The sequence below is a fragment of the Parus major genome, chromosome 2 (assembly GCF_001522545.3).
Source record: "Parus major isolate Abel chromosome 2, Parus_major1.1, whole genome shotgun sequence".
In the NCBI taxonomy this organism is placed as follows: domain Eukaryota; kingdom Metazoa; phylum Chordata; class Aves; order Passeriformes; family Paridae; genus Parus; species Parus major.
This window is the reverse complement of record NC_031769.1, coordinates 130,142,956-130,166,099: the sequence shown is the minus strand read 5'-3', so window position 1 is coordinate 130,166,099 and position 23,144 is coordinate 130,142,956. Positions and strand designations below refer to the sequence as shown.

The 23,144-nt window shown below is 39.8% G+C and overlaps 2 protein-coding genes across 5 annotated transcripts in view; one reads left to right on the top strand and one right to left on the bottom strand.

The window, feature by feature from the left end:
* The window catches only part of RNF19A (ring finger protein 19A, RBR E3 ubiquitin protein ligase), a 59,968-nt gene extending 44,264 nt beyond the window's left edge, over positions 1–15,704 (top strand). For all 3 annotated transcript variants that reach the window (XM_015617598.3, XM_015617597.3, XM_015617599.3), the window contains exons 4-11: positions 1,189–1,397; positions 3,095–3,239; positions 3,761–3,923; positions 8,458–8,572; positions 10,569–10,730; positions 11,406–11,619; positions 12,990–13,133; positions 13,495–15,704. In XM_015617598.3, coding sequence (XP_015473084.1) covers positions 1,189–1,397; positions 3,095–3,239; positions 3,761–3,923; positions 8,458–8,572; positions 10,569–10,730; positions 11,406–11,619; positions 12,990–13,133; positions 13,495–14,179 — 1,837 coding nt within the window. In that variant the 3' untranslated portion in view covers positions 14,180–15,704. The remainder of the gene's footprint in view (positions 1–1,188; positions 1,398–3,094; positions 3,240–3,760; positions 3,924–8,457; positions 8,573–10,568; positions 10,731–11,405; positions 11,620–12,989; positions 13,134–13,494) is intronic.
* A 4,501-nt stretch (positions 15,705–20,205) lies between these two features.
* The window catches only part of SPAG1 (sperm associated antigen 1), a 38,373-nt gene continuing 35,434 nt past the window's right edge, over positions 20,206–23,144 (bottom strand). For both annotated transcript variants that reach the window (XM_015617595.3, XM_015617593.2), the window contains exons 18-19: positions 21,561–21,938; positions 20,206–21,393 (exon numbers count right to left, since the gene is read on the bottom strand). In XM_015617595.3, coding sequence (XP_015473081.1) covers positions 21,262–21,393; positions 21,561–21,938 — 510 coding nt within the window. In that variant the 3' untranslated portion in view covers positions 20,206–21,261. The remainder of the gene's footprint in view (positions 21,394–21,560; positions 21,939–23,144) is intronic.

Below are 23,144 nucleotides of genomic sequence, written 5' to 3'. Positions count from 1 at the left end.
TTATGCAACTGCTATAAAATGGACAGGGGCTAAAAGTAAACAGTCTTTTAGAATAAAATTACATTCATTTGAACAGACAGAAGCTTAAGTTTTGTTGCATTTATAAATCTGTTGAAGTCTACTCAGGGACCCTGCTCATGTGAATAAAAGCACACATCTGTTTTGAATGTAGAATTGGTATTTTATATTTAAAAGAAAGCAATTGCATAAAGTCATTGGAAAAAGCTACAATGGGTATGAATTAGTAAACATGTATACATATGTTTGTATTTACTGTTAATATAAACACATTATGTTTATATCACGTGAACTTTGAAATGCAGGTCTAATGATGGAATAGTTTGTTAACTTCAGCTCTCATTGTATAGAACTGTTCATGTGGTGTCTGATTACAAATTAGTGTAACACAGTTTTGTAGGTCTCAACATTCTTGGAGGTGTTTTGCTCTGTAGTATTGTCAGAGTAAAGGTGGCATTGAGGCCTGAAGTCTTAGCAACTTTTGCATGTATGTTTGAGATATATTTTTAAAAAATGCCTTAATTATTGAGAAACCAAAATCCATTTTATAAAATACTTTGTTGTTTTGACATTTTAAAATACAAAGGTTAACAAACATCTATTTAAAGTAAGCAGTGATATTCATGATGAAAGGCAACTAGCAAAACCCTAAAATGTCTTGCAGTGCCAAATGAGATGTCTTTACAGCTGTAGGTAACACTGCAGATTGCTTAGCAGGGATCCTCCCTCTTGGACAGGGTCAACCTAAGATGAGCCTGTAGTGACTAGGACACTTTTGAAACAATAACTTTTCCTAATTGCTTAAGCACCTTTTTTGGGTTTATTGTCCCACTCTTCTAACCTGTGGTTTCTTGGTGACTGGAAACCTTACAGTATTGCATTCAGCTTTAAGTACATTATATTTGAGTACTGCATGGAGTAAAGGCGAGTGAGTGTTGCAGTGATTATAGTATTTCTGTACAATCTTAATCTAATGCAATGGCAGTAGAGTTGTGGAGAGAGGTGTTCAGGAACTGGTGCTGGCCACCTCCTGAAGGAAGTAGGCAGCTCCTGAAGTCCACTGACTTTGTACCTGCTTCAGCTGCTCTGGCAGCTGTCTAGTCAGCTTTGTTCTGTATTTAGAACTGGTTTTATTAACAGAATTCTCTTTGCCTCTCTTGATTGTTGAAGATACGCTGTGATCGCGTTTGGGTGTGCCAGCTGCCCCAAACTGACATGTGGACGAGAAGGTTGTGGAACTGAGTTTTGCTACCACTGTAAGCAAATCTGGCATCCCAACCAGACCTGCGATGCTGCTCGCCAGGAGAGAGCTCAGAGTCTGCGCCTGAGAACACTTCGTTCTTCATCTATCAGTTACAGCCAGGAATCTGGAGCAGCAGGTATTTGTGACTGGGGTGTCTGTAAAACATCTCTTCTGTACATGTGCACAATTTACCCTAGATAAGGAAAGAATGGAATAGTGACATGATATATAGATACTAGATGCTTTGTCTTTCAGAAACATAAAATAACAATTCTAAATTTGAATTAAAATTTTAAATGCTACGCTTTGAAGTACTCTGTCAGAACATCTGACTTAAGTCTTAAAAGCTTGTCATCATTTTAAGTTCTTTGTAGTTGAAAAATGTGCAATCAAATGAACTTGCTGCAAGGCATCCCACATTTAGCATGTTGATTGTTTTAGTTGTGTCACTTAGTACACTTGTTTTCTCCACTGTAGGTGAAATTTCCCAGCTGTTAAAACGTAACCACTGATTTTCTGTTTTCAAAAAGACTGTTACTCTGATGCCAGATCTGATGTTTTACATCTTTGTTAGTACTACTTTTTACTTTTCAAGGAAATGCTCATCTGTGGTGTCTACCAGAAGCCAAACAATTCTATCTCACTTGCACCTTGTAGTTAGAGCTGTTTTTCTCCAATCCAGCCCCAGACTTGAGAGTCTCTAATTTGTAGTTTGCACTGGCTTATTTTAACAATGCATCCCATCTTGTCCTAAAAATTGGCATCTTGCTCTAGCTCTCAAATAAATTTGAAAATAAGCTAAATAAATTAGCACACCAGCTCCTTTCCTTATCCTTTCAATTCCTTTCAGCCTGAGGAGCAGTAGTTCTGCCTTTCCTGTGCTGAAGAACTTGCTCTGTTTACTTTCTGCCCTGTAGGCTGTACATGTGCTCCCATGTGAGAGTAGCTAATGAATCCTTTCAGCTGCTTACTCCTTGTGCACTGAGGTTGGTAGAGGTATGTTTTTCTGCTGGTTCTGCACCTCTTTAGGTATTCTTTCTATCAAGTATGAGCTCTCCTTTCCCTTTGTCCCACCTGGTAGCACCAAGGCAGCAAACTTGGAGTTCTGCGCTAGGAGCTGCAAGGTATTTCTGCTGCTGTGAATAAATAGCTTTTCCTAAAGTGCAGGTGCTAAACAGGAGTGCAGATCACAACTGTGGGGTGTGTGTGTATTTCATTGTTGCTCAATGACCCCTTGTTTGACAGAGCTGGTTACTTAACCTCATTTTTCTGCATTTGACTTGGGAACACAAAGATTCTCCAGAGTTCTCTTCTGCTACACTATAATATTTTAGGGAGTAATTATAAAGTAGGGCTTTGAAAAGGACTTAAGAGGAGGCTGGCGATACCAAAGAAGTACATTAATGTGAATGGGGAGATGGATTTAAGATACCATAAAAGAGTGGAGACTGAATATTCAAGTATAGGATTCAGCATGAAATGTAAAAGAGGATTATATTTAAAGAGACCATATTATCAGTCCTGTGTTAGCATACATATTTAATGTCAGACTCTAATATAAATTTCATTAAGCTTAGAAAATCCTTGAATAGAGAGTATGCATTAACTATTCAATTACTTGAATGTGGTCTAATACACCTTGTTTTCATTAGGTTTGCTCAGTCCAGGGTTTGTAAAAACAAATTTGATACCAAGCCATAGCCAAATGAAGATTTGTAAAGCAACCTTATTTCAGATAATGGTTCAGTCAGTTTTCCCAAATGTATGTCTGCATTGTGATTATATTTGCTTGTCTAAGGAACTGATATAATTTTAATATTCATTTTTAAACAGCTGATGACATAAAGCCATGCCCACGCTGTGCTGCTTATATAATAAAAATGAATGATGGAAGCTGCAATCATATGACATGTGCTGTCTGTGGCTGTGAATTCTGTTGGCTATGTATGAAAGAGATCTCAGATTTGCATTATTTAAGGTATGTTTAAAAAAACCCCAATTCTGTGTGGTTGGTAATTTGTTTTCTCAAGTATTTAGAAGGAGATCTCCAAGTGCTGTAAGTCTGGCTTTCTTCCTCTTGGAGTAGTTGAAGTACTAATATCTGAGAATTAAGTAATTTCATTACATGTATTTTTTAAAATATTTTGTAAATTTTATGCATGCAACATGTTCTTAGTACAAATCAAGTATTTTAGATTAACACACCCTCTTTTTACTGATCTCTTAATACAGCTGTATTGTCTTGGTATTAGGCAATGCAGAAGTTCTGATTATACACGTTACTGTGAGACATAGAGTGGTGTGTAGCAATATGCTTCTTGTTAAATTGCAAAATATGTTCTCAAAGCAAAAGCAAAATCTGAAGAAATAACTGCTGATATTACATCTGTAACTTGAACCTAAGGACAATAATTTTGTAACCTAAGAAATGTTCTGTAGTGTATAAGTACCTCGATTTATTTACAGTTTCTTTACTGCTTGCTTATTTCGCTCTATTAGCCCATCAGGTTGCACATTTTGGGGAAAGAAACCATGGAGCCGTAAGAAGAAAATCCTGTGGCAACTAGGGACACTTGTTGGAGCTCCTGTAGGAATTGCCTTAATAGCTGGCATTGCTATTCCTGCTATGATTATTGGAATTCCTGTGTATGTGGGACGTAAGGTAAAAAGTGCTTCAACTCCCAACATGGTTCAGTTTTACCTTCTGCTGTATGGCTTGGGTGGTACTATGTTCAATTGGGTATCTTAACTGGCCTCTAAAATAAAAACCAAAACAAAAACCCAAACAATCTCCAAAAAACCAAACCAACCAACCCCTGCTTTGTTTAAGGATATTTGTATAAGTTGTACAAAAACAAAAAGCAGTGTTTTTAAGAATCTAGATTCTCTTAAATCCTGCAGAGCAAAACACTAAACGATTTCCAATTTCTACATCCTGCCATGAAAGCTCCTGAATGCTTTTTCAGAATTGCTCTGGTTTTAATCTCTGGTTCCTCTTCTGTCTCTTAGAATTAAACAATCTTTAAAGCACAAGGAAGACAAAAAGGAATTTTTTTTATTTTTTTATTTTTTAAAGCAGATAGTTACCAGAACTTTAGTATAAAATTATGCTAGTTTAGGTTTGTGCATACACATATTTAAGCATTTATACTCAGCAGCTTGTTAATTGCCTTGGGCCAGTCCACCAATGTGGAGCAATGTTCAGTGCTAGCTAGCCTGTCTTCATTTTACTTCTGGGAAGGAGCTAGAAATGCTCATGTTAATCAGAAGGCAGTTGATAAATTTCCTCTTAAAAATGTAACAGCATTTGCTATAAAGTAATCAACAAACTCTTGTATATAATTTAGGATATAGCAATAAGTTATGTAGATATTTTGGAAATGGGCTTTTTGAAATGATGGCTTGGAAGATTTGTTTTTCTGCTTTTACCAGCATGGATTCTTGCAGTGACTGGCATAGGCTCATAATTCTGCATTTACTGGGGAGGGAAGGGCGAGTGTGTCTGCTAGACAAAATGTTCAGGGGTGCAGCTTTTCCATTGTATTTATTTAATCTTTTTCTTTCTAGCAAGTACCCTACTTTCTGCTGCAGTTGGGTTTTGGCCCTTCTATTCTGTTATGGCTTAGTCCCATGTGGTCACTGGAACCTTCTAAGTGAGGAGAGGAAGAAGACAGCAGTTACCTCTTTCAAATTACTTTCCATGATCAGCTTTTCTCACTATGTTTTGGAATAGGAGCCCATCACAGAGCACCTTTCATGTATTAATGTCTCAGAGGGACGTTTGTCTGTGAGGGCAGCCTCACGAGAATTTCTGTTGTACCCCAGTATGTAGCGGTCATTTCTCTGTGACGCCTGTCGCATATTGGCACTTCAAAATGTCTTATCATGGAGATCCCACAGGCCCTTCAAGCTTGGTATTCTTAGAAAAACTTACTGGTTTTAACATTGGTATAGGAAGAGAATTTGCATTACATTTCTACTGTCGTATTCTTCAGCCGATCCTTTTGTTTTGCAATATGCTGTTGTATATTTAATGATATTTTAGGTCAATTCTTAACAAACCTAGCACTTGCAACTTTTCTTGACAAACTGTCAAGAAGACACTAGGTTTCTGATTCTCCTCTTCTGCATTTCTTTGTACTCGTTCATGCCACCTTTTTGTCCAGTTTGAATACAGCAGTGAAGCTGCAGCATTACTACTGCTGAGTTAAATGAAAGGGTGACTCTGTGCCAGTAATTAGCAGTTACCTCTTCTTCAACAACATGCTATTTTCATTTTGTGTACTCTAAAACATAAGCCCTTTCCCATGTACTGGTAATTGAAGCAATTGGCTTCTTCCTATGGGTAGTCCTGAACTCATTGCCATTCAGCTGCATCTGGTCATTTCAGGCCATTTCAGCTGCATTTTGTCATTTCACACCATTTCTTCAGCTTCTCACCACTGCAGTTAATTCTGGCATTCTTGCAACCGTGCCAGATTGTATTGGCCTGAATTTCAACACACGTTCTTTTCCTTCCATCTTCCACATTAATGAAAATGTTCAATACTCTTGGATCCAAGGCACATCTCCTGGAAAAACTATGGAGGGAAGAGTCTCAATTTGGGTACTAACAAAAAATGACTGTTCACATGTTTTCTGTAGTTTCACATGAAGCTTAGTAGATTTTTCTTAACCCTTTTTTTTTAATTTGGACCATTATAACTCCTTGTGTGTCATACAAAAATGTAAGAATTTAATTAAGCACTGTATGACATCTGTTTCTCCCCATTCTCAAGGCTGAGTTATCTTGTTACAGTTGAAAATTAAATTGGCATGTTATACTTGAAAAAAAAATCAGTGTGACCTTTTTGTTTCCTATCTTTGCTTTGATGTCTACAAGGTCCCAGTTTTCAGGAAATCAAAGTTCTGTTGAGTGGTCTTTTATTTCCTCAGCTTCTTGTTTTGTACCCTTTTTAAGATTATTCTTGCTGTTTAACCATTTCCAATTTCCCGGATTTTTTTCAGACATCAACTAATAATAATTTTCAAAAATTACTATTAATGACTCTTAAATTTGGCCTGCTGAGCTATTTTTCAGATCAGCTCATGTAAGTACACTTCAACCTGCTGCATTTGTACAGATCTTACTTCTTCATCTCCAGTTGTCTGGCTCACAGTTGATCTTCAATGACAACAGAAGGGAAAAGAAAATAGGAACAGGTCTCCAGTTTCATCTGCTGGCTGTCTTTTGTTTTTGTTAAACAGCAAATTGATCCAATTTGGTCTTCCTCTTACTAGCACTGTACTAGTAGAATAATTTCTTTTTGACTTTGATATCCCTTGCTTTTTGTCTCCTCAGAAAGTTTAACCTTTCTGATTTTGGCCTAGCATCCTCATGCTGTTCTTCTATACCCATTCATAGTAATCTGACCTACTTTCTATTTTCTTAATGCTGCTGCTGCTTTGGTAAAGGAAGCTTTATTGTTCTTTTTCAACATTGTGTCTGTCCTTTGTATTGGAAGAGTTTGTGCTTGTGCTTTGATAAAGTTTCCTTGAGGAAACTGAGGAAAGTGTTCTGGTTTTATAGATATAAATCTTGTAACCTAATAGGTTTCTGTGTTTATTGAAATCTCTCTTCTAGCCTAGTATTTTTGTTTGGTTTTTCTTTATTATTTAGACAATATCCAGAAATTTCTTATTTCATAGTAGTTTCTATCAGTGTAACTTTCTATCTGGATGTTTTAAATCAACTTCTACTCTGTAACCTTTTCCTTCCATTCCTTTATTTTTGTTTTATGAATTCCTTTATTTGTGTTTAAGGAATTCAGTAACCTTTATGGATGTCTGTTTGTTGTATTATGCCTTTTGTTTTGGGAGTTATAATGGTCCATAACAGTAAAATTCAGCGCCTTAGGCGATCCTGCTAATTGCTCAGAGCCCCATGAAACCTAATCTTTCTGGGTTTATAATTCTTACACACTCATACTGTTAGAGTGTTCATGTTCAATTCTTCTTTTTTAATCCATAGGCATGTTCAATATTCAAGTGCTCCCTCACTCTGTATTTCTCTCTGTATAATGTACCTCAGAGCAAGTAAATGCATTCTCTTTGCACAAAGCACAGTGCCTTCTCTGCCCTTTCCTTGCCTGCCTTGTCTGAACAAATATAAAGACTTCATTTATTCCAAAATGAGAACAACCCTACCAAATCTCTAATTGAAATTATATTTTAGAAAGCATGACATTCAGTAACATGATAATTTAGAAAGCATGGCATGCAAGTCATCTTTTGTTATTATCTTCTTGTGTACTCACCTTTTGTGCTCTTCCTTAGATGGAGTGAGGATTAACTTGGCTTTGTGACAGCCATTAGGATACCTGTTGTTCCTTTGTAATTATATCATAGCCAAGAATGATGACAGATGTAGTGGATACCTCTGAGAAACCATGTTCCTAGAGAGAGAGTAAAGGAAACACACAGATTTAACACATACAGGGAAATCTCTAGAACAGTGATCTTCAAAGGCCTTTTGGGTTCATGTGGGGTTTGTGGCAGGTGAGTTTAAGGCAGTCACATTTCAGAGTTACTGCTGATTTGAACCATCAGTAAGAGGTTTGGGTAGCAGATTTCTCAGTAAACAGAAGCACAGCTAAGACTCAGGTTTGCAAAAACATTTATTGTCCCAACAGCTTGTCATGACAGTGTGCTGCAGCAATGGAGTTCTTGCTTTCCCCTCCTTCCTAGCTTTGTTTTGTGAAGGCTCTCTCGTGGCTCTGTTATGTCAGCCTGTTTCTGTAGATCTAGTAATCTGTGAAAGCTTTAACTCCGTACTGTTCAGGGAGAAGACAGCTGGGAATAAGGCGTGTCAATTTGATCATATGTGGTAATTCTTTTATCCTGAAAGTTTGTCTACTTTTCCCAGCCATGTCAGCTGGAGTAATGATTAAACAAAACTCTTCAATTACTTAGCTCTTCAAACTTGAGGCTGAGAATAAATGCTTAATTGCTGGATGGGAGGACTTCTTGTAAGAGATTGCCTAAAATTAGGATGTGTATAAATTTATTTTCTTTGAGATAAGAAATAAATCATTGCATAGAATGTGATCTGTCTGGAAGACAACAGGGTACAGCTTCAAACTATGTCACTTCTTCCATTATTGCTGCATTATTGATGTTGAAAATACTCTAAACCCCCTTTCTTTCCTTCTTTCAAGATTCACAATCGATACGAAGGCAAAGACATTTCAAAGCACAAGCGGAACTTGGCTATAGCAGGTGGTGTAACCTTATCTGTAATTGTTTCTCCAGTTGTAGCTGCAGTAACTGTAGGTAAGCAAATATTACTATTTTGTGTCTTGGTAGCACCTTCCAACCAGAACTCTATAAACACTCATGAATAACACAACTAAGTGCTGTAGTTTCCTTTTATAGGTGAAGGAACCAAGACGAAGAGGAGTCTGAGGTTATACATTTACTGGGGCAGAATCAAGAGTACAGTACTTGATTTTAACATAGCATTTCCTGAAGAATTAAAACTAATTTTTAGCTTGAAAATTTGAAGTTTCCACATTGTCACCTCTGGCTTTTAAGATTGAAGTATTTAAAGGGTTTTTTTAAATGACCAAGAAAAGACTGTTGCCACAGAGTCCATTCATATTTTAATAACTTCATAGCAGAACAAAAATGTTCTCTTACACTTAACATTGCAGTAGTTAACAAACCACTTGTTTTGCTCTGGGAGTCAGTTTAAATTGCATCATACTCTTTATCATGGTGATTGTTGAGGATAACATTAAAGAAGAATCTTGCTGTTCATTACAAAATAGTTGTTTTATCTTCCCAGGTAATTTCAAGATCACTGTAATCCCAGATTATTTTTGAAAGGGGGGTACTTTCCTGGCACTGTCTTGCTTCTTTGTTGAAGCATAGACATCTTCACAGTTGCACAGTAAGCTGCTGTGGATAGCTGACCCACCATTTAGTTTTTAAGCTGGGTCAGCCCCTGTACACACAGTTTTGTCTGTAGTGTTCCCTCTTGTGCCAGAAGCAATGCTGAAAAAGTGATGAGTAACCCCTGGAAGACGTGGCCACTTTTAGCCAGTGATAGTTCAAATTGGCCAGGAATTTGTGGCTTTAAACTGCTTGTTATCAGTGGTGGACCACTGTGCAAATGAGGATATGCCAGCCATGAAACTGGTGTCAGTCTGCATTGCATTGTTCTCATGTGGCTGTGGTGTCAGATCCCTGCTAAACAGGTGGTGGGACACAAAGTTTCATAGTTGTATTTATAGGTCTGCCTTACTTAATTTCTGTCAAGCTGTTTCTTATTCCTGAACAGAGATGAAACATGGCTTTTCAGGGAAAGCAGTGTGGTTTTATTTTATGGAGGTTTACTCTTGCCCCATTGCCATTAACACATGCCCTCCAGTCTCAGGGCATTGTGTGGTTTCCAAAATAATGACCATAAGAATGTAGAATTCCTCCTTGAATGTGAGCAATTTCTAGTGAAGGAGACTTTGTATAATTGGAGCGCTTCTTTTAGATTAGAATGAGTAGCCTTTCTGTTAGGTCTGCTTCTCTCCTGACTCTTGCAGAACGTGCCAACTTGACATTTTTCAACCTGCTGGGTTTTGTACCTTCTGTATACTTCATTAGCAAAGCCATGGGATGATTTAGTTCATATGCCAAAGGACTAACTTCCATTGTCCACTCAAAGTGGTGGGATGGATGTGTGTGCTTTAGTCTGCAATTCCTTTAGCTGGTTTCTCTTAATTACTCCACAGATTTGTTTACTTTTAAGGAAAATTTATATTGAAAAATCCCAGAGTAATAATAATAATGTTAAGTCCTATTAAACTGATAGCAAAGCCATGTCTCCCTTCAGTGAATGCAAGTTGAAGCTCCTTATTGAAGTAGTAGAGGTACTAATGTTTTTAGTTAGGTAACATTTGAAATAGATCTCTGCTATTTCTGCCTCTCAGGTGGAACAGTGGAGTCCCCAGTGGAGCTTTTGTGACTCTTTAAAGTATTTTAATTTTGTTTGTAAAATATGTCATGGACATACAGGAAGTATTAGTTCATCAATCATTACGCTTCTCTTCCTACCAATGCTGAAAGGACATTCTGCCTGCTGAAAGCACTTCCCTGTCCTTCCCTGTCATTTCACCTCAGTGATTTACCAGTATTTCTTAATTTTGCTCCCTCCTGATCTCTTTCAAGTGTAATATTAATCAAATATTAAGTAATCTTGGAAAATGAAATTGCCTTCATGAAAGGCTCTAAAATAAAAGTCACTTTTAATGAAAGACTCTACTTCCCTGTGTAGGTATTGGTGTTCCTATTATGCTGGCTTATGTGTATGGAGTTGTTCCAATTTCCCTCTGCCGAAGTGGAGGCTGTGGTGTGTCAGCTGGCAATGGAAAAGGTGTCAGGATAGAATTTGATGATGAAAATGATATAAATGTCGGTGGAACAAATGCAGCTGTAGGTAAGAAAATTCAGTGTTCCAATTTCTATAAATATGGGCTTTGTGACTTGTATTTCCTATCTTAGATACTAGAGTAGTTATTTGCATTTGGGGCTTCTTCTGCTCATTGCTGAAGTTGCACCTCTCAGATGATAATTACTTCTCTGTGTAATTTTGTACTGAGTTGTATTACAAGTATTAAAGCCTTTCTTGCCCATTTTCATCAAAGCCAAACTCAAGTCTTCTCCATAGGTAAAAGTTTTAACGTAGCATTAATGTGGCTCTTTCAGAATCCTGTGGAAGCTGGTTAGATTTTTAAATTTTGAATAGGGCTAACTAAAGACTGGTCTGATGCTTCAATTTTTTGGTTACATGGCACTATCCTGTGTGATGGGGTGTCTCTGCATTCCTTTCAACCATGTTTCCTGTCCTATCCATGATAATTTTTTGCTATCTTAAGTATGTGATGTCAGGCGTAGCCATTATGGCAGCTCCAAGAAAGGTGTCTTTTTTCATTATTTCCTGTTGGTTGTGGGGTTTTGGGTTCTTTTTTTTTTTGACCAAGTTCTCTTTTTGCAACCATGTTTTATAAATCCTCCTTCTCAGCATAATTTCAGAAACAGCTTTCGTGGTCACATTCTAGAAACAGCTCAGTGCTGCTTCCATAGCTGAGGAGCCTTCTCTGTTTGCGTGTAGATACCACGTCGGTGGCGGAGGCGCGTCACAACCCCAGCATAGGGGAGGGGAGTGTCGGGGGCCTGACGGGCAGCCTGAGCGCCAGCGGCAGCCACATGGACAGGATCGGAGCCATCCGAGACAACCTGAGTGAGACAGCGAGCACCATGGCCCTGGCTGGGGCCAGCATCACGGGCAGCCTCTCAGGGAGTGCCATGGTGAACTGCTTTAACAGGTGAGGGACCTGCTCCCAGCCCTGCTCTGTCCTGCTCTGCCTGTAGGCACCACAAGTGCACCTCCTGTTTTCTGGTTCTTGCTTTTTGATAGCGGTTCCTATTAAAAGGAACTGTCTCTGGGAAATAAACAACTCTTCCCTGACAAAACTTACTGATTTTCAAGAGATCCTGCCTGACCACAATCCTCCAGACTTGGATTTTGTTTAGGCTGAGTGGGGCCTGAGACCTTGTTGTGCTGCCCCAGGAGAGCTGCCTGTAGGCAGGAGTCAGAGGGAGGCAGTTCATCTCTAATGCACTTTTGTTCTCTGGTACACCTCACCCAAAAGTCAGAACTGCTGACTCATTCAGTCTGCAGGCACCAAACTGTGCCTTCAGAACAGCTGGGTGGAGTGGGGACTCCAAATGGACTTCAGGCAGGAGGGGAGGCAGATGAACCTGGCTTTGCCAAGGTGGCAGCTTCTCGTCATGTGCTCAATGCCTTCTGTGAATTTGGGCCTTCTGGTAGCTGCTCTGCTGCACCCTGAAGAGAAAGGGAGTACGTAGAAAGGATTGTTAGCATGTGGAGTTCAAGGATGGAATTTTCTCCTTAAATCAGCTGCCAGCACTGCTCATTTTGAGCAATTTGGCAGTCCAGGCTATATAGAATAGAAAGAGTGGGCTAGAATCAAGAGTTCCCCTCTGCTGGGACAGGTGTACCAGGCTGTGACTGCTGAGTGAGGTAGACATACCCTCTTCTTTAAGGAGCTGAGAGTTAAAACAAAAAAAAACCAAAACACTTAAATTTCACTGTCAGAACACAGATAAGCAAGACATTTGGAAAGAAGCATGTAATTTGATTTCTGGCTTATCTGCTCAGCCTAACTTAAGATTGGTCAGGTTTCTATTATTCCTGTTGTGGTTGATAGCAATACAATGTAAAGCAGACTACAGAACACAGAGTTCTCTGCCTCTTATTTGATTAGTAGTAATTTGCAGCAGGGGAAACATGGGAACTATGATGTCCTGAATTTATGTACCCTTCTGATTGTTTTTACTGCTTTAGAGTACTATCTGCAGAACTGTAGCTATAAACTGGGAAGTTGTCCTTGTAAATCTCAGGAGGGAAAGAATACAGAGCTTTTGGTTAATGCCTTTAGGGAATTAATCTGGTTTTGCTTTGAGGTGTTTCTGTTTGCTTGGTTTTAATCAAAGAATAGTAATTTTTGACAATGGGAATGGAGAACATGTCATTAGGGTAAATAAGCACATCTGTACTGGAGTGACTCAGGAACTCTGTTACTTACTGCCATCTACAAGATGACACTAATTTTCAGTTTGTGTGCTTTACCTGTTGTTGTAGTGTATGCAACTTTCTCTCTTTGTCTCAAAGGCTGGAAGTACAAGCAGATGTGCAGAAGGAGCGATACAGTCTGAGTGGAGAATCTGGCACAGTTAGCTTGGGAACAGTCAGTGACAATGCCAGTACCAAAGCAATGGCAGGATCCATTCTGAACTCCTACATCCCTTTGGACAGGTAAGAGAAATGTAGTGAAAATAGAATATTTATAAGTCTTGCTTATTAAAGGATATTTTAAGCATGCTTCAGCTGTTCTACATTCAAGATTAGACTTTGAAGCTGTAGATTTTGTTACAAATGGACTTACATGTGACTGCTTACTGCATTTTGCCAGTGTTATTTCCAAAGAGGAATGCCATTTCTGTTGCTCAGAAAAGCATTTGTTCGTTCAGACTTTGTGTTTTCCTTTGGGCTGTTTATTTGGTTAAACATTTCTCCTTACGAGATGCATCCCTCTCACTGTGTTTGTTGGAAAGCAGCAAGAGTTTGTTCCGCCCCCCGATGACCACTGACACTCACGGCTTCTCCCCTGTTCTAGGGAAAGTAACAGCCTGGAAGTGCAGGTGGATATCGAATCCAAGCCTGCCAAGTTCCGGCACCACAGCGGCAGCAGCAGCGTTGAGGACGGCGGCGCTGCCGGGCGCGGCCCCGCCGGCTGCTCCGGCCCGCCCGAAGGCAAAGCCGGCGCCACCAAGTGGTCCAAGGACAGCACGGCGGGGAAGAAGTGCAAAGGTAAGCTGAGAAAGAAGAGTAGCATGAAGATTAATGAGACGAGAGAGGACATGGATGCTCAGCTGTTGGAACAGCAAAGCACAAACTCCAGTGAATTTGACTCTCCCTCTCTGAGCGATAGTATTCCATCTGTAGCAGATTCACACTCCAGCCATTTCTCTGAGTTCAGCTGCTCAGATATGGAAAGTATGAAAACTTCCTGTAGCCACGGTTCCAGCGACTATCACACTCGCTTTACCACAGTCAGTGTTCTCCCAGAGGTGGAAAACGATCGCTTGGAAAACTCTCCACAGCCGAGTGGAATCCCTGTGCCTGTTCCAACAGCCCCGAGCACTGATGTTCCACAGCTGTGTTACATTGCTGAGGAAAGCATTAATAATGGATCTTCAACAGATGTAGATTTAGGTGCTGGTGAAACACTGAAAGAAACAAACAACAACCATTCACAACAGGCTGTGGAATTAAGCACTGCTATTCAGACTGAAATGTAAATCTGGAAGTGCTGCAAAAATGTATTTGCCACTAAAGAACCCTGTCGAAGCTGGTAGAATCACACGCGACTTCTGTAAGCTTCGGGTGACCAGCAGAAGCAAGGTTTTGATACAACTGCATTTTCTATATATTTGTCTGATAAGGCAAAATACTTCCTATGGATCTTTGACCTGTGTGAAGAGACATGAAGGCTTTAACCAAGTGCATTACAGCAGTACAAATACGTCCATGTTTTGTATTTTTGCCACAACTTTGCTTGAAAGCGTATACTTGGTGTATTTAGATAAAAACTGGTAAATCTTAATATGTTAAATGCTGAAATGAATAATATGTCCTGCACTGTTCACTTGGAAAATATGGGGTTTGGGATAAAGGGTGTTAGCTGAGCATTAGTGACTTAAAACCATTCTTGTGTGAACCCTTAAATTTAAGGGAAGCGAAGACCTGCAGAGACCTATACAAACATACTTCAACAGTGAATATTCAGAATGATAATTTTGTTTCATAACTGGACACACTGTATTTAGAATGCATGTAGAATGAACTGCATATCTTCAGATGGATGTAGCCTGTGTCAGAAGTGTTTGTATGTGTGTACACTTTGAGCAGGGTTATGGCTTTTACATAATTTCAAAACATAAGAAATTGGTACCTAATATAAGGTGGAATGGAGACATCACCTGTGTAGAACAGTGGGGTTACCTATTTATTCATGCAACCAATCATGCAGCAGATAAGGCTACTATATAGTGTATAAAAACTGTAAAATAACAATCCAGTGATTTCTAAGCATTGTAGAAAAGCAGATGCAGTCACCTTTCATTAAGGGGAAAATTGGTGCCCCATCCATTCTTGGTGCCTTTGGAAAAGACTGGGTTTGAAGTGCCTGGTCGTTTGAGGATTTTACTGTAATGTTTTCCAGAATGTCCTCTTTGGCCACCTTGGATCACAAAAGAAAATCCTAGTGAATGACTGTCATAGATATAATAATGACATATTGGCCTACCAAAGACTCACTCAGGCTTTAGGGGACATGACATCTCTTTGCAAGACATGCCTGTCTTCAGTCCCAGAATCTTAAGTGTGGTGCAATGACTGCCCTAGTGCAAAGATGGGTTCCAAATATGCTGGCTTTTTCTTTTTCTTTTGCATATGGAAGATGTACACCTGAACACAAGCTGAAGTTGGCCAAAGCGCCTGCACTGTTAACATTTTTTTGCTAAGTAATTCACCAAAATGAAAAAAAAAGTTGTCAATCTCAGAATAACAGTTAACAATGTTCTGTCTTGTGTTTCATGTATTGCCATTATGGTGCTACTGGAAGTTTGATTGGATGAAAAAAATGCCATGAGCTACAGTCCTCTTCCATGACTTATCCTCACCAGTTTCAGTAATAGCTTATAACACTAGTGCCAGTTACGTTATTTGGTAATGCTTGTTACAGTATTTGTATATTTGCAATTCGGTTTTGCTCAATAATATGCGTGTAAACTGCATATCTGAAATAAATGTCTAAATACTGACTTCTAGTGGTCTGTTGTTTAATGTGCTGATCAGCCTTATGAAAATGTGTGTGTTCCCTGGGAGCCTTCTTTCCTGTAAGGTGCTGATTGCTCTTATCTATTGCTGCTTCTAAATATTTTTATTTGATTAGGTGTGCCTTGGAAGTTGAGTGCTCTGATTCTTGCAATTTAAGACCTAAAGTCAGTTGCTTTTTGTACAAGATTTTGGCCTTCTCCAAGATGAAAAGAAATCTGAGCTGCCTCTCTGGCAGGCAGGACAGTACATGGTTTTGTGAGAGGGATGCATTTCTGGCAGGAGCTCTTTAAACAAAACTGCACCATCTTGGCACAAGTCAGATCGCTGACTAAAACTGTTTTCTCTATCTGAAGTGATGCTCTTCTCAGTTCACATGGCCTGCAGAGAGAGTTCTTTCTGAAACACCACAGACTGACCAGAGTTTCTGGGTGACACCTGGTGGTTTTTGCTGAGCTGAACTGACTGTTCCTTAGGCTCATTTTCTCACCTGCATTGTGAGAGGCTGGGGAAGTGAGAAACTAAAACCGATGGAGATGCTCTGCAGAAGCCCAAGCTGAATAGCCTCATCCCAAACCCATATGCAAGTTACACTTCTGTCAGATGGAAGAGCTATTTCAGCAAGTTTAATTCTACCTCTTCATTTCTCAGGACCTCAGTATTGCTGTGCAGGTAATTAGAAATACAGTTTACTCTTTTAAATAAATTTTATCAAATAATACCATTATTTTCAGTCACTCCAAAATCATCTGATAATTTTATACTTCACTTTTAAGAGGCAACATTAAAAAGCAGCTAAGTTTTTTCTGGAGATAAGATTTTAGCAGAAAACTGTTTTGCTGATTAATTTTGTAACATTTTTTAATTCAGAGGTAATATTTCATATATGAGACAGTCTTAACAGGACCCATAAATTTAATGCAGCGCCAAATTTTGAGTCTATAAAAAAGTGGTTTTTATACACACTTCCATTAATACACTAATGCAGAAGATAGTTCTCTTATTTACAGATCTACTGTAAGAATTCAATAAATTTCTTTTTCACTGAAATAAATTTCTGGAAATAACAAGTTTACATTTTTTTCAGAAATTTTTTTCATGATTCATGGCAAATTTGACTAATTTGCGTTGGGTTGTGGATCTTGGGGAAATTTTGCCATCTGTTGTATCTGAGACTATTTGAGATAGTTACAACATTAGATAAAAGCCATCATGAAAGCTTTCCTCATGATGTTTGCATGTCTTTTTTGTAATGAAGCATCCAGATTTATACATCCATCCTTTCATTCAGTGTCACAAAGTTTTGCAGTTATGAGCTTATTACTTTTTACTCTTGCATAAATTTTTTTTTACTGACTTGCATCTCTTCCAATCATTCAGATTGATTTTTTAAATAGTTGCCTACTTAGTAATACCACCACTCTAACAGATAATAAAGCATTTTAAAGATAATCATGCAGAAGGTTGAAAAATACTAGAATTAATTAACTTAAAACCCTTTAATATTCTAATTCAGGTGAAATTGTGGTTGTCTTGAACAGAAACTTTGGAATTATTTTTATTTAGAATCACTTTCTGAAACGATGAAGATCTGAAGAGCAGAGTTACTACCTTGACTGCTCCTGCCAGTCCCAAAGGTAACACACTGGTCATCCCTGAAGGAATAATCTGCTGTTGCTGAGAGAGTAAAATGGTTTCCCCGTGAGCATTGAAGAACCCCCAGGCCTGATGTTGGTGAGAAGCACAATCCAAGAGTGGTGACAATGTCTTTGTTACCTACAGTCTCAAAGGGGAGGAGAAACAGACAAAAGTGGCTATGAGATACTTGGTAATCAGAGCTGGTCTGGAGGAAAAATGAGTTTGAGTCTCAGCCTCATGGGTGACACTGAATTTCTGTGCTGAACACAACCCCAAGTCTTGGCAGATGGCTCTGGAGATGAATCTGCTGCTGCACCTCACTCGTGTGCCAGGTCAGGAAACTGAGCATCTTTGAGCTGTGACTGTCTCAGCACCTGGCTGCGCACAGGGACCAGCAGGAACCACTGTGGAGGGGGGAAAACCCAGCAAGCTGCCAGGTACAGCAGGTACAGCTCTCCTTGCACCATCCTGGTGAGCTGGCTTCATGAAGGGACTATTTTAGATTCCATCTCAACACTAAGGGCATTAAAATTCCCAACAGCCTAAATTACACTGGTTGTGCACCAGACCTGTGCTGAGGGGGTTGCCTTTACTCGCAGGCTGCATTCTCAAGACCTTTCTGAGCACAGCATTGTGTGAGGGGCACTTAATCCCCTTATAATCCCTTTTGCTTACAAGGAAAATCACTCTCGTGTTGCTGACTGTGTTTACAAGGGTGGCATTTAGCAAGCAGCAACTGAGAAGTGGCACAGATTTGCAAGAAAATGGCACTGCCACAGCTGCCACAACTGAAATGTGTTACATCCTCTAGGGGAGTGGCCGGGCAGGCACCCAGGGAAGGAACGAGGACTCAGGGGTCGCTGGTAATTCGTGCCCCTCAGCCAGCCGGGGTGAGCCCTGCTCCAGCTGCCGGCCTTCACAGCTGCTGAGCAGAGTTACACTGACCTGGGTCATAAATTGGGATCTACAGCAGGAAGAATCTTTGTTCCCTGCTATTCAAAATTACATTATTTTGTTTATTGTAATGAACAAGTCTTAAGTCTTCTGAAAGGCCTGGTCACCACAGGAGTAGCCCTTCATTTGTGCAAGCGGGTTATGTAAAGCAGAGCAGGTTTTGATGAGTGGAAATACATCCCACAAAAGGACAAGGAGTGTGGTTTGCCAGTAACGGCTCTCACCATTGCCCAGGGAGAGTGGGAAGAGTGGTGGCCCTGTGGTACACTGACTTTTTGGCCAGGGAAGCAGCACTGCCATGCTCATACTCTGCCTTGGTAACACCTGTCAGCCTGGAGCTGGCTTCTTGAAAAACATCAAAAATACTTTGAAAGGACCGAAGTAGGAACAGTGTGGCCCCCTGTTCCCCTGCTATTCCCTGGCTGCTGTCTGCATTTTTAGTGGCTGCAGAAAGAATCTTGCTGTCACCTCTGGTGTGAAAACCAGGGATGTGTGTCCAGGAGCAGCTGGGTCTCTGCAGGCCTGCTCAGCTTGGCTGTACAGGACACATCCTCTGTGTGTGACTGGCTGCATTATTGCCACAGGGTCACATTCAGTCCCCTGCTCCCATCACCTGCAGAACCAGTGCTCCTCCTGCTTTTGTCCTGCTGTTGGGTTTGGTTGGTTTGTTTTTGCAGAGCTGGATGTTAACACTGAGTGGATAAGTGACAAGCCAAGAACAAAACATCATGCTGGGATTGGGGTCTCCCTACCACCAAGCCAGGTAAGACATTTGGGGTGCTCCTGCTCCCCTCTTTTGCCCAAGGTGCTGTTTCTGGGTGCTGTGTCCACACTGACGCCATGCACTGCAGTGCTGAATTAGCAGCTACAGTCCTACCTTTGCCTGACAGAGCAGCCAAAGCTGCAGAAGAGATTGTAATTATGGAGGGCAGAGGGAAACAAAAAAGCAGCCGAAGACCAAGCACAGAGCAGACACAAGATTTAAAATATGGGAGTGTTCAAAAATAGGAGGGAAAAATTAGACCAGGAGTGTCAGGGATGGGGACTGCCCAGGGAAAGACAAGCTCCTGACCCAGCAGTGAGGAAAGCAGCAATTCAGCTCTGTGGCTTCTCCTGCTGACCATTACACAGACAGGACACAAAACATGTTCTGCAGCAGGTCCCGTGATGAGCGAGGAGCTACTTTTGGTCTGCAGCTGCTCCAGTGCCACACCTGGGACACTGTGGCTGCCTCTGTGCAGAGGCCACTCAGCCTCACCTGGCCAAGGACACTGACAGGTGACCCCACCTTTGCTGTCCAGCTGTTGGGGGCTGCAGAGATTTCTCCTGCAGTTTCCCAGACTAAGGCAAGAGGAACAGATTTAGGCAGCCCTCACCTGTCAAACAAATGGTGAAATCCACACCCAAAGATACTCCGTTCTGTACCCCCTGCCCCAAAATGCCTTCCAGTGCTCTAATGCTGCCCCTTCAGTTTTGAAGACTGGTGTCCTTGGCTTGAGCTGTTCAGGCTGAATTGGCAATACAGTCCCTTACATGAGTTTGATTCAATTCTTCTCTAAGTTCTGTGTCTTTAGAAATTGTTCTGCCTGTCAGGCCCTCCCAAATAATGTCTAAAAAAGCAGCCAATCTCAAACCTGAATGGGGCAAGACCATCATCAAAATGACTGCAGGCAATGCTGCTGTTTTATATCCTCAACCAGCCAAAGTTTAGGGTCCGCCTTAATCGGAGGAGATCACACACACACAAAGTGAAAATCTATTAATTGCTGAATATCAGTTGTACTGATGATGCTTTAGTAATTACAACCCTCATTCTTGGCACTCCAAACTGAAACTCATAATCCACATGTCAGAATTATAAGCCTAAACTGTACTGAACCAGAAAAAAAGCCATAACTGTACTTTCCAAGAAAAAAAACTTTATTAATTAATATACACCTGAGAAAAATTTTCATTAGAACAACATTCTTAATGATATTTCTGCAGTGCTAAGTGAATCTGATATACATTTATATCACCTGTGCAAAGAAGGCATCAGGGTATCTGAAAAATTGAAAAGCTTCACCTTTGAAGGAGCTTTGTCAGAATCAAATATAAAACATAAGCAATGCCAGAAATTAAAAAAAAATAAATCATACTGGTCCAAAAAATTGTTTTACTTTTATAAATATATCTGTAAACAGAAATAGCTGGTATTTTAAATAATCTGATTACAAAACTCAAGAGTTAAATATTTCTATTGTGAAGTGCAGCCACTTTGTTCTTCTGTCACTGCCTAAAAAAAGTCAGAAAACCAGATATCCTCCTGCACATACAGGAAAAAAGTTCTCTGTGCACTAAAAATTACTCACTTGTTAAAAAATACCCATCCATTTAATAACTGTTTCCATGACAAGTTAATATATAGTTCATTCACCTTTTTTGTTAAGATGTATTGAGCCAAAATATTTAAATCTGTTTTGTACAGACCAGGAATAGTGAACAAACAGATGGCCCATGGGAGTTTTCTGAAAAATGTTAATACTTTTTGTAAACTCATTTTAGCAAAGTTACTGCTACCTGACCCATCTGTCTTGAAGTCACTTCTTCATCACAAGAACACAGAACTCACAAAATGATGTAAAAAGTGATGACTAAAAGTGTACCTACTGTACCATGAAGGTATTTCATACTGCATGTATAATGTAAAATATATTTTTCTGAGTCTAAATAAAATCAGTATGCCAAATGAAATTAACTCTGTTACTGAACACAGATGGGCATAAAATTCTATAGATGTATACAACTACAAGAAGAAAAGAACAGCAAACTTTAAATATGCATATGCTGTCAAAACAAAATACGATTCCAGCAGTCCAGGTAAAGACCCACTTGAACCCAGGCAAATCTGCAGAGTTCAATCATTCATCTTCTAACATGAACTATATGCATGCAGACAATAAACTTTAACTTCTCAAAGTTCATAAACCTTTTTAAGGCTCTCAAGATGTTCCAATGAGTACTGATCACTCTGGCTTTCTGAAAGTATGTCAAATAATTGCTGCACCTCTTCTTTTTCCTTTTTGCTAAGAAGGGCCAGCACCACCTGGAAAAAAACCCAACAAATTATTCTACAATCAGCACAAGTTGACTGATAATCATAATATCTGACAGAGATACAGAAGTCAGGATGTTTTCTCCTTTTAAGATATGAAAATTTCCTTTAGATTTCTGTGCAATTTAAGTACACATTCAATCAGTCTAGGTTCTTACCTTAAATCTTTCTGCTTTGCTCAAGTAGAAAAGGTGCTGATATGCAAGGCCAGGATCTTTTCCAGCTATGTAATGTTCCAATGACTGGATAAAAATCAGAAGGATTTCTCCTTCAAGTTTGTTACTTAGCAGCACCGGCAATGTTTTTGGATCAGTAATAGTTAAAAGATCTGCACAAGCAGCTTTATCCTTATTGGCATTCACTGCATTTATGATCTGACCAAAGTCATAAGCGTTGGATGGTTCCCAAACACGGAGTTTCTCCGAGGACCTCTGTGGCACTCGCTTTGGAACAGCCTCCTCAGCAGGAACATGGTGAGTCTCAGCATCTTCTGACGTAGCCAACTGTCTCTCTTCCTGTTCATCAGCTTCAGTCACCTTCACAAACAAAGTGGTAACAAATCACTTAATGTGAATTACATTGTGGATACAGACATAACCTGAAGCTTCACAAACTGCATTTATCCATCATATCACTGGATTAAAGCTGGCAGGCAGTCTGCTCTTCATAAAAGAAAGGCATCCATGCTCTTCCATGTCCTGCTGCCCCCAAAACAGGAGCTCTCTAATTCACCTTTAAAGGCTCACAGTCAAAAGTGTGTTTGCTACACCTCCTTTTCACTGTTTGGCACTGCACTGTGGAATCAACCCTGGGGAGCACCAGAGGAAGGAGGACTCTACACATGCATTAAATGTGAAGTTCCAGAAGACAGGGACAACTGGAGTCAAGGCAGACACCCATGTTCCATTTCTCTGCTGTGCCTCCAGGGCAGCTCATCAGGTTGTTGTCTGGAGTCTTGCTTTGGAAAGAGAAGTTCAGTGGATGAACTGCCTCACTATCCACTTAAACTTCTCCTGAGACTGCAGCCTCTATAAAGTTTCATGAACCAGTCACTAAAAATTAACTATGGAACTATGGGGGCAACTACATTTGCTAAAATCAAGCCATCATAACCTGACTAAAACTTACTGAACAGGGTCTCAATGCCAAGTATTTTGAAAAGTCTCAAGATATTGTACTGCATAGAACAGGGGATTAGTAATTTTTGGAAAATACTGCATTTGGCTTATAGACATTTTGTTCTATTTTTCAACAATCATTAGAATTGAGGGAGAAACCTTGACTGTCTTTTATATAATTACAACTTGATTAACATGGAATAATGATGATAAATTATTTTTCTAATTTTATTTCTCTTTGCAGTCTGTTTTCATGGAACTACCTTGTACTACAGAAGGTAAAAGAGGAAAGCCTCTCTACAGGGGCAGTTGTAATTATGACAGCAAACAAAAATGCTTCCTGCATCACCCCTAGAAAAATTACAGTGTCAGCAACGAAGTTAGCTGGTCTCTGAGCAATGTGGTCACTTCCCAAACCTCCTCTGAACACGTCCCAGGTCCCTCTGTTTGTCACAACTCAGAGCTTAACTAACACTATACCAGCTTATGCCAGTTACATAAAATCCCATGAGCTTGTGGCAACCTGAAGTACTTCAAGAACATTTTTTTTCCCTGTATTACTAGCTGCAGCTTCCGTTATACCACATTCTGAAATTACATTATCAAATTACAGTATCACTATAC